The 12,265-nt window shown below is 29.5% G+C and overlaps 1 protein-coding gene across 1 annotated transcript; it reads left to right on the top strand.

Annotated features, from left to right (window-relative positions):
• Positions 1-8,168: 8,168 nt before the first annotated feature.
• Positions 8,169-12,103, top strand: LOC107930740 (ferric reduction oxidase 7, chloroplastic). Its single transcript, XM_016862459.2, has 9 exons — positions 8,169-8,790; positions 8,927-9,020; positions 9,102-9,299; positions 9,626-9,860; positions 10,038-10,365; positions 10,464-10,719; positions 10,822-11,077; positions 11,170-11,602; positions 11,705-12,103. The coding sequence occupies exons 1-9, from the start codon at positions 8,559-8,561 to the stop codon at positions 11,872-11,874; spliced, it is 2,202 nt and encodes a 733-aa protein (XP_016717948.1). The 5' UTR covers positions 8,169-8,558; the 3' UTR covers positions 11,875-12,103.
• Positions 12,104-12,265: the final 162 nt, after the last annotated feature.

The following is a 12,265-nucleotide window of genomic DNA, read 5'->3' as shown; positions in this document are numbered from 1 at the left end:
TTGCTAAAATCTTGTAATTTTAAATTTGTTTTTATTTTTTAAAATTTTGATTTTTTTTGTAACTTTATAATTAATAATATTTAGTAACAATATAAAAATATATAAAAATTCAATTTGCAAATAAACCAACGGTTAGAAAGCAGTTATAATTTGGGTCGACCGTACACGGCGTCGTTTAAGGAAGCAGGACACTCCAACGTTGTTTCTTTGATTGCATGTCGTCGTCATATCCAGTATGATTTGAGTGGATGGTGTGGGTCAATTGATGCTCCCCACTTATTTTTCTCCCATTAAATCGGGAACCTTCACTTAATTCTTTTTAAAAAAAGAAAAAAGAAAAAAGAAAATGACTTTTAGGATATTACATTAATATTTTGGGTAAACTATATCTAAGGTTATTAAACTATTAGTAAATTTACATTTTGGTCATGTAACTTTAAAAAAATTACAAAATAATCACTAAACTATTCGAAATGTTTCATTTAAGTCACTTAACTATTCAAAAGTTTTTATTTAAGTCACTAAGCTGTTAACTTTTTAAATGAAGTTCAATTAGTGAGCTCTAAGCGACAGCTCGACAATTGATAACATATTATATCCAAGTCGATCTAATAGTTCGTGCTGGAGAATGTAAAAGAAAACTGTTAGAATTTTGGTTCATAGATTCGCGATGTTCAAAGATGTTATATGAAAAAAAAAAAGAGAGAGCTTTCGATTGGTGCAGTCGGTGCAAACAGAAAAGGCCATATAACAATGATTTTAACAACCCAGTGACTTAAATGAAAACTTTCGAATAGTTCAATGACCATTTTGTAACTTTTAAAGTTGAATGACTGAAACGTAAACTTACTAATGGTTTAGTGACTTTGAGTGCAATTTACCCTCATATTTTATATATAATTAACTATATATTAAAAATTAAAAATTATTAGAATTTATCACACAACCATGTGGGTTAAAATAACATTTTAGATTTTAATTTTATATTTTTTAAAAAAATTAATTATTATTGAGATCTTAAAAAGTTGGATAAAACTTTTAATAAAGAGTAATTAGTCGAGACTTTGATAGTTTTGGTAGAGATGTTTATAAAGTGTTCTACCAAACTTTTTCATAAAAACATTATATAATTTTATACGATAGGAAAAAATACGTTATATTAAAATATTCTTTAAAATAAATGAAATAAATGAAAGTAAGAACATAGGAAAAAATACGTTAAAAATGAAATTATTCTTTAAAATAATTTTATACAATAGTGGTAGACATTTATATAGGTTTTTTTTTAGAATTTTTAAAAAACAAAATTTTATATATTTAGTTATATTAAAATTAAAATTAAATTAAATATTATATAAAAATTAGATTGCTCAAAACGAAAAAAATATATGGATCTGTTGTATAAATTAACCTAAAATTTTTGTTCGAAATAATGATTTAATGTGTCACATCAGCTTACCGTTACACCATTAACGACAATTAACATCTCAGTAACTAAAATGTTACAACGCGATAACGTACGTAACTCAAAAGTAACCCGAGACAAATAAAAGTGACTATTTTAATAAATTACCCTATAATATATGAATACATATGATATATATATATGATGTGAAGCGATAACGTAATTAAAATTCGTGAATATTCTTAATGATAATCCTAAATTATCATCCTCATAATAAATTTTTTATTTTTATTTTCTCAAAATTTTTGTCATCACAAAAAATAACAAAGTCCATCTGAATTTTAAAATTAGAAAATGACCCATGAAATTTCCTAAAAAGTTCATTATCAAATGAAATTGACTTGATATAAAAGGTCTAATTTTAAAAGTTCAAAAGCATATATATATATATATATATGAATATGAATATGAAATTTGATAATAGTATTTTTGGTTGACTGAACTTTAATAGTTATGGTATTATGCTAATAAATTTGATAATATGGAAAGAAAGCTAAATAACTAGGAATTATATTTATATGAATATAATATTTACTTTTATTTATAACATTTTATTAAAATTTTAAATAAAAAACATGTTTAATCACGTTCAAACCCAACATCATCTTTTTTATTGCAATACTAACGGTGACAATTAAGTTAAAACTCAACCGGCAGATATTATGATATATTTAAATACTATATATTTAATATACAATTAATATTTTAACGATTCAACTGTTGAATCTATCGATGTAATTGTGCTTGTCATACATGTAAATTTTCAAACCGATCCGATATCTCTATCATTTGATCTAAAATATTATATGTATTAATATTTTTTGAACTATTGAAAGTTTTTTTTTACCTTAAACAAATAGTTATAAATTTTTAATTTGCATCAAATTTGACATGCATGATCTATATGAATAAAATAATAAGTTCAATAGTTGGATCGTTAAAATATTAAGTGTACAAAGAGATACGAAAGGGTGTAAAACTATTTTAGTCTTACACCAGTGTAAGTGGATCCCTCTACTTCGATATATATATATATCCATTTGCTTCTCTTCATCTTGATAATTTTTTGTTTTAATTTTTAACGGGGGTGTTTGCTAAACAGAGTTTTGAACCTTTTTTTTAGCTGATTTGGGCACAAATAGAGAAATGAGTAGTCAAACTCTCTAATTGGAGCTTGTTGAGCTAAAACCTCCAAAAACGAAAAAAAAAAACCTCAAATAGACAATTTTTTCCAACAGTTGATTGGGAATGAGATATGTTGAATGACATATCCGACCATACTTCCTCAAAAATTACTTCTTTTGCCACATGCTCTCAAACCTAACAGGGGTGTCAAGATATCAGTAGCCTCTATTCTCTCATTTTTACTTTCACCTCCAAAGTCCAAAGTAAATCTCGAAACAAAAAAAAAACTCCACCGTGAATCTATAAAAATCAACATTGCTACTAGAAACTTTCAATCGAGCCCATTCGTCCTTGAATATTTATGTACTCTTAATATATTTTCAATTTACTTGAGTAAAATGATTTCTTATGCAACTTTCTATTAATTGAAATATGCTATTTGACAAATTTATTCAGAGTGTGACATAATTATCACTAATTACATACTAAGAACAAGATATAATTATCACTGAAAATATAGTTTACAATTATATTAATACACTATTAATATTTATCAATTTCCACAACGTTAATATTTGCAAATAAGGAACTTAAGAAAATTGTTTATTTAAATTTTCAAAAATATTCACTAATTAATTTTTATAATGGATGCTTTAATTCCTCGGTAATAGTGTTTTATTTCAATAATTTCATCCAATAAATACTAAAGTATTATAAACAAATAAATACTTAATTAATAATAAAATGTGTCATGCCCTTATTTGTTATTTTATACATATCAACTTTCAACTAAATTTTATCAAACACTTTTAAATAAACAAGTAATAGAATCAGTTGGTCAAACCAGTCATTGCCATCAGCCAATTGCCAAACAGGGCCAATATAATTTTAGGTACCAAATATTATTTGTAACAATGGTTAAATTTCTCATTTGACACCTAAATGATATGAATTCATACAATATCATCCTTTTTTTTTAATAATAACAATAAAAAATATATAGTTTATAGATTTATCCATGTATTAGGTCGATCAAGGTCTTGAAATTTTTATTTTTCTTGTTGAGGTAATATTTGTCACGACCTTGTTCGGATTATTATTTATTATATATTAATAAATATTTTATATATTTATGTAATTTATAATTAAATTTAAATAAAATATTTTTGAAATCATTAAATAGTAATTTGAGTTAGACAAAAATTTTCATGGTTTTGCGTGCCGCGTTCCAAGGCAAAAATGGTAAAAGAAGACTCCATGAGTTTAGATTATTTTTTCAGTTTTCAAATTTTTTATGTTCACAAATTGGTCCATCAATAAATCATTTATTGATGGTCCACAAAAATAAAATTTAGATAAAATGGTATGATTTAACTAAAATAAATTTAGATATAATGATATGAAAATTTAAGGATAAATCTCAAAATTATACATGAACTTTGATTCAATGTGCAATTTGATACATGAATTTTTATTTGGTGTAATTATACACATGAAGCCTTGATTGTGGTTTAAATTTATACGTGAAACTTTAATTTTTATTCATTCATACACATTTAAAGAAATAAATACATTAATTTAATTTTATATTTGATAAATATAATTATTTTTGTATGCAATATATTAACATAACATGATACTGTATCAATAGTTGTGTTAATAATTTATAAAAATTATATCAAATCAAAATTTCATATACATAATTACACATTAAACCAAAGTTTATGTACAATTTTGAGATTCATCCCAATAATTTACGATACAAGTACGACAAGATATGACAAAAAAAAATTCCTACAAAAATATAGAATAATGTTATAAAATTCGATGGTTTAATTAAATATTAATATGTAAATAATTTTGGTTGAAATACCATGTAAGCCCCTATGCTAGGTGTTATATTGCTTTTGTTCCCTTTCATAAAATATTGGGTAAATTAGTCCTTGTACATTGGATCAAAAAGTAAATTGGTCATTTTTGTTAAAAATTTCATCTATTTCTACTGTTAAAACTGACATAGATGATAGAATAACCAGACAGTGACACATGGCGTGGCACGCGTAGCTCATGCTGTTATACAATGATCAATTTTTAACAGTAAAAATGGATAAAAATTTTAACAGAAGGACAATTTTACTTTTTGATTTAATGTACAGTGACAAATTTGCCCTTTTTTTAGTAAAGGGAGCAAAATGCAATCTAACTTCTAATATAAGGGCTTCCATAACATTTTTACCAAATATTTTATTTTAATTTTCTAAAATTTAATTTTTTGGATTTAAAAAATACCTTCTCATGTTGGAATGTGTACGACAATAGTCCAGCATTATGTTTTTGTGTTTCCTTTTGAAAAAGTACGTTCACGCGTTCGGTGTGTGTTGGGCAAATATCAAAAGGGTAAAAATGTGACACGTGTGACTTACACTCTCTCCTAACTAGATCAAGTTAAGGTCAGATTATTCATCCAAGCTCGAACGCTCATGCAAAATTTGAAAAGGTTTGGAGAAAAATATTAAACTCAAAAAATAAATTTAGACAAAAAATTAAACTCGTTTATAATATGCGTTACACTCGAGCTCAAACATTTAAGATTTAAGTTCGACCCATTTCTAAGTTTATGATATATTATATTATGTAATTTATAACATATATATAAAAATTAAATCTATAGTAATATATAATACTATAATGTAAATGTTTAAAAAATTGTTAAGATGCTTAAATATAAAATTTTAATAAATGAAAAATATATAAAAATATTAAATAAAATAAAATAAATATTTTTTCAAAAATCTTAAAAAATAATTTTGGTTAGCCTTGAATTGGCTTAGCTATTTATAAATATGGGGGAGCTTCAGCAAAATTTTAGATCTATATTTCGTGCTAGGTAGGAATTGAACAAAGATAAAATATGTTAATATCGTGCTTAAACATGACCCCGGCCCATGAACACTTCTACTTTTTTTTTACAGGAAAAACAAGAATTTCATTAGTCGAAACACCATAAATCATAAGAGAAAACGGGAGAGCAACTATACCCAAGCAAACATGCTTACCCAATACACTCAACCTATCTCCCCTCATTCTCACATGGAACATTAGAAAAATCGGCAATTAAAATATCCTAAACAGAAAACGGACAAGTGACAAACTTGGAGTAATTTGCATAACGTAAAGCCACTTGCGCCAAAGTGTGAGCAGCTTCATTACTGCTCCTACAAACCAAACGGATAGAAAAAAGAACTTGAAAACTAGAACTAATTTGAGAGCAATCATTAATCAACGACCCTAGATCCAACATATCCAAATTATTATGAGCAAAAACATACCAAAACCGTTGACAGTTAATCTCAAACACAATATCATCCGCTTACAGAGATTTTAACCATCTTGTACAACAAATACTTCAAACAAATTTTTCTATTTTAGTGCGGTCGGGGCTTTTGTCAGTCCCGGTTGGTATCGACATTATTATTAAAAAAAAGCATGAATTTGAGAGCATTGAAATAAGTTTATCTTTTTATTTACGAGTGGAAAGAAATTATATATAGTTGGAAGCAATTGTATAGAAAAAACAACTTTTTTAGGATGATTTTAATGGAAAACAAACATTTCCCCTTCACCATTAGTGAGATATGGACATAATATTTGACAATGAAAGGAAAGCCATTTTGCTTCACACAAAATTTGTGATCCCTCACTTTGACACCCATGCTCTTTCTTCTTTTTCATTTTATTAATTAGTCCTTACATTCTTAAACTATAACTTTCATTTTAATTTAGTCCTAAAATTTTAAAACGTTTTAATTACATTATTAAACTATCGAGGTTATATTAATAAGGTCATTCCATTACTAAAACAATTAATTTAACTATTAAATAAGATGTTAAATCTTATGTGGCATAGTTTAAAATAAAAATAGATTAAAGAGAAACGAATATTGTAAAAATAAATATTGTAATAAATTTAGGTTTTAAGATTTTCGAAACATCGCAAAAGTTTTACTATTCACTCTCTCTTTTTTTTTTCTTTACTTTATTTTAAAATTTTAACTATTAAAAATTCTGCAATGACGTTTTACTTTTAATTAAAATATTTTTTTTAAATTATGTAACATAAGATTTGATTTTTTTTAGCAATTTTAATAATAGAGGACATGACTAGTATAATATTATTAGTTTGAGAATGTAATTAGAACTTTATTTATCCAATATAATTAACTTTTTTTTTTGTTAAAGTTTATGTGATTAAAAAAGGATAAAATAGTTTTTGACCCTAAATTTGGTAGCTAAGTCCAATTTGGTATATGTACTTTTATTTGTTCACTTTAGCACCTGAAGTTGGTAACTAGATTCATTTTGATCCCTAAACTTGAAAAATATAAAAATATGATGGCATGACACTATGAGATTGTGCCACATCATCACTTGAAAATTAAAAAAAAATTACAGGAAAAATTTAGGTGATGATGTGGTACAATTTTAGAGTGCCACATTGTTCTAATAATCGGTCGGTGGTTAAATTGGTCAAACCACTGGTTCCTTATTCAATCAATTTGATTGGTTCAACTGACAGACTAGCAACAATTAAATAAATGGTTAAAGAATCATAAAAAAAATTTAAAAATTTTTATTAAACCATTTCAACTACTAGTTTTTGTTCTAGTTATTAATTTTTATTGGATTCAAACAATTTCTGATTCAACCGGTTCAGCCTTTTGTTTAGACCAATATACTGGTTCATTTTTGGTCTAATCGATTTGACTGACCAATCCGGTCTTATTTCAAGAACACTGGTCATATCATCGGAGGCAGATCGTTATGGTGGCCGATGGGGCCTTGGCCTCCAAAAAATTCTCCCTTGAAATTTTTAGAAAATTAAATTAGGCCCCTCAAAATTTAAAAAATTCTCATCATACCTTTTATTTTAAAAAAAAATTTAATTAAGCTCACTTAAAATTTTTGAAAATTCTCATTCATCTCACAAAAATTTTAATTAGACCCTATTATTTTTTTAAAAAAATTCTCATTAAACTCTTATAATTTTTGAAAACTTTACTAGGTCCCCAAAACTTGATCCTTGGATTCGCCGCTGCACATAATCAAATATTGACCGAATCCAAATTCAAAAACCAAAATGAATAAAAAAAATACAAATTCTAAAATGAACTCAATTATTAAATTCAAGTCCAAAAATTATATCAACTCATTAAAAATAATAATTAACGTCAACCAATTAAAATTTTTGTGGGATCAATGAGAATTTATTTAGAACGATTCCACCACCATTATTTATTTTTTGGCCCCCAAATTATTAAAAAATCCCAATATTTTTTTAGTATTTATATTAGTAGCATCATTATTTATGGCTCCACTAAAAAATTAATTTTTAATCCTCATTATTGATGTGACGTGTTGGTGGCGCCAATTTTTACTATTCATTTCAAGTTATTTACGTACATAATCAAGAAAGTGAATTATTTTTATAATATATTAAAATTTAAGGGTCATTTTAATAATAAAGCCAATTTCTTGTTGATGTATATTGAAGTTTGCGTTTGTGGTAGGTAAACAATGTTGTCTCTCCACTCTTTATTTTGTTATCTCACATCATCAATTATTATCAGCTTTTTCCTCACACACTTGTCCAAGAATCTAATCCCCCCAAAAATCTATCATTTTGCAAATAAAATTTATAAATTACCCCCACAAAGTTTAGCTCTTTACTTCAACCTGTCTACATCTTTATTTACTTATACTCTACTAAAAAATAAATTCTTTTTTCTGGTGGCAATTCATCTGTGGTTATTTTCATTATTTGCATCAAACCCAGAAATGGGTTCCACAAAGTTTGTTTCTTTTTAATTTTATTTTATTTATACAGTCTTAGGGTTTGGTAGAGGAGAAAAATTAAAGAAAACTCATTTTTCCCTTTCCAAGAATTTGTGAAGTGTCTTTTTTTTTTGCCATGGGTTCAAACTCATTGAAGAACCCTCTTCTGTTCAGTGATGAAGTTGAGCCTGGTTATGTCAAAAACTCATCTTTTCTGAAATCATCAGTGAAATGGGGTTTAAAGATTGTAATGTGGGTGATTTTCATTGCATGGGTTGGTGTTATTTTTCTATATCCTGGAGAAATTGGTAGTCAGTTGGTTGAGAAAATTATTAATGCCACCAACGGATCTGTTTTCGGCACTTCAGGTTTGTTTATCTTACTTCATTCACATATACATATACATATACATATACATGTACAGACACATACACATACACATCACATACATATATATATTATACTTTGCTTTGTTATTACTCAATGTTTAATTTTGTTTTCCAGGAAGTTTGTTCCTGGTATTCAGTGCTCCAATTCTTCTCATTGCAATCCTTGCGGTAGCTCATCTGATCATCTCTGGTGAACATGTTTTTGAGAAGTATGTCATTTTCCACCTGAATTTGTATGTATGTATGTATGTATGTTCTAATGATTTGAAAAATTTTGGCATTGTTTATAGGAGTAAGTCCTCAAAGAAACCAGGGTTTCGTTTGTGGACATTCCCTGTTCTTGTGGATGGACCATTTGGGGTTGTGTCTGCAGCTGAGTTCATTGGGATAACCCTCTTTGTTGTGTTCATCATATGGGCGATGTATGCTTACACCTTGCGGAATATTAGCCTCTTGACCCTTTTTGACATTTCTTCTTCAGAAACAGGGTAAAATATGCTTTGATTCTTCGTTTTTCTTGATGTACTTGTGTCTGATGTATATCGGGAACATAATGTATGAGGATATGTTGATAGGATCATCTAAAGACCCTCTAATACATGGATGTACTAGTGTCTGGTACTCACATCCCGTGTTTGAGTTACATAGATGCCTATATTATCGATTTCTAGTTTATATAAATAGTTTTGGGATGCATTAGATGTGATTCCAATGTTTACCAACTTCATTAGTTCCATTACTGGCATCTGAAAGTTGTCATTTACTAGCGTTGTTTGTTCATAGAGGGCTAATATCGTCTCTCATCTTTTTTCAGTCGACTCATGTTGGAACTTACGGGACTTCGATGTGGGATGTTGGGGTTGCTCTGCTTGATATTTTTGTTTCTCCCAGTTTCAAGGGGTTCGCTTCTTCTTCGTCTTATAGACATCCCTTTTGAGCATGCTACAAGATATCATGTATGGTTGGGACATCTTACCATGATGCTCTTTACACTACATGGATTGTTCTATGTAATTGGATGGGCAATGAATGGAACTCTTGTAAAGGAAGTGAGTTTTGGGTTTAACTCATTCTTTTATGCTTGCTGTATATTTATATCTCTTACGTAGATGCCGGCTATGTTACTTGGACACTTCATTTAAAAACAAATGAATATACCTGTGTTAGATGCTTACCCTATGCATTGGTAGCGACTAACTGTTTTCCGTGTTGATTGTTTCATGCAGTTATTGGAGTGGAAAAGGGTTGGTATTGCTAATTTACCAGGAGTTATCAGCCTCTTAGCTGGTTTGTTTATGTGGGTTACATCGCTTCATCCAGTGAGGAAAGACTACTTCGAGTTGTTCTTCTATACCCATCAACTATATGTAGTCTTCATTGTCTTTTTGGCGCTGCATGTCGGTGATTTTGTTTTTAGCATAGTTGCCGGCGCGATATTTATTTTCATGCTCGACCGCTTCCTGCGTTTCTGCCAATCACGAACGAAAGTGGACGTGCTTTCAGCCAAGTGCCTTCCCTGTGGGACAGTTGAATTGGTCCTCTCGAAACCTCGAAGTAAGAATATATGTTCACAGCGAATTTATGGTTTCCTTGGAATGTAATCTATTATGACATTGCTGTTTTCTCACACTTTATTGGATTGATATACGTAGGTTTGCAGTACAATGCGCTCAGTTTTATTTTTCTTCAAGTTCGAGAATTATCGTGGTTGCAATGGCATCCTTTCAGTGTTTCGTCCAGTCCTCTAGACGGTAAACATCATCTAGCTATTCTCATAAAGGTCCTTGGGGGATGGACAGTGAGGCTGAGGGACAGTATCTTGAGCATGTCTGAGCCTGAACTATCAAAAACCACGATCACAGCTTCCGTTGAGGGACCTTACGGGCATGAAATGCCATACCACTTGATGTACGTACTCCCATACCTTTCAATGTTTCACTTTCTCATGTCCGGATTAAACTTTTAAGTCACCTTCATATGTAACCTGACGTGGTGATCCTGTTTTCGCAGGTATGAGAACCTGATTTTAGTTGCAGGTGGCATTGGGATTTCGCCATTCTTAGCGATCTTAAGTGATATCCTCCACCGCATTAACGATGGAAAACCATGTCTACCAAGAAAGATTTTGGTTGTTTGGGCCGTTAAAAAGTCGGATGAACTTCCGCTTCTTTCAAGTATCGACATGGAATCAATTTGCCCATTTTTCTCCAACAAAATAAATCTCGAGATTGATATTTATGTCACTCGAGAATCCGGGCCTTCAATGGTATGTCCAGTTTACGCTCAACTCCTCCTTTGCTTTCAAACATAACCATTATCATTTTCTTAAATTTCATCTGCCATTGATGCTACCTGCAGGAAGAAGGTAAGGTTCATGTGGCATCGAGCTCTTCCTGCCCTTTCTCGGGCCGCAGCATGTCGCCGTTGGTTGGCACCGGAAACAACGTATGGTCTGGCCTATATGTTATTATATCAACAGTCGGATTTATCATTTTAATGGCCCTGTTAAGGATTTTCTACATTAAGCCATACAATGTATCTACCTGGTGGTACCTAGGCCTTCTTTTCATTGCATGCATGGTCACGAGTGTTGTTATCTTCGGTGGTCTCGTGATCGGTTTATGGCATCTCTGGAATAAAAAAGCTTCTGCAAATGACAAAGATGAAGATATCGACAGGATAAAGGTTGAATCTACTCCGAGTTATGGAACTGTTGAAGACAAAGATTTGACTCAAAACAATCCTGAAAGTTCAACCATCATTCAATATGGTACCAGACCAGACTTCAAAGGTTAGTTCCAAGATAAAAACCTGTGTTGAACACATATACGTATACGACATTGATACTTGAGTCTTGGGTTTGATTTGTTTTTTTTCCCCTTCATTTATGCAGAAATATTTGCATCCACAAGCAGGAAATGGGGGAATGTTGATGTAGGTGTGCTAGTTTGTGGTCCACCAACTCTTCAATCAAGTGTTGCTAAAGAAATCAGGTCACACAACATAAGGAGACAAAAACGTGACACCATTTTCCATTTCAACAGTCATAGCTTTGATCTATAAAAATTCCTATTAGTCCCTCTTAATTCTTAGCACTACTTGCATAGTGATATGTATATCATGTATGTATATATATGTATATATATGTATGTATGGAGAGATGAAGATGCTATATGTATGTAATATATAGGTGGAGAAAAGGAATCTGCAAATCCATGACTGAGATGGTTCTGTTTTTTATGGGAACCAATATATTATTTTTATAATTTTAATTTTAGTAAGTTGCCTGCAATTCTTCCCAGTTTATAATGTAATCAAGATTTTATTTGTATATCTAGTTGAAGCATGTGCATTCATAATAAATGTACCATAAAAAAACTCAAATCAGATTGTATTTTATCCTATTTATTCAAAAAATGAATAAATTAATCTCTATGATAAGAAAGTGATGCTT

This window comes from Gossypium hirsutum, chromosome D10 (genome assembly GCF_007990345.1).
Source record: "Gossypium hirsutum isolate 1008001.06 chromosome D10, Gossypium_hirsutum_v2.1, whole genome shotgun sequence".
Classification (NCBI taxonomy): domain Eukaryota; kingdom Viridiplantae; phylum Streptophyta; class Magnoliopsida; order Malvales; family Malvaceae; genus Gossypium; species Gossypium hirsutum.
Note: the sequence above shows the minus strand (reverse complement) of the source record. Positions and strands in the feature narration are given on the sequence as shown.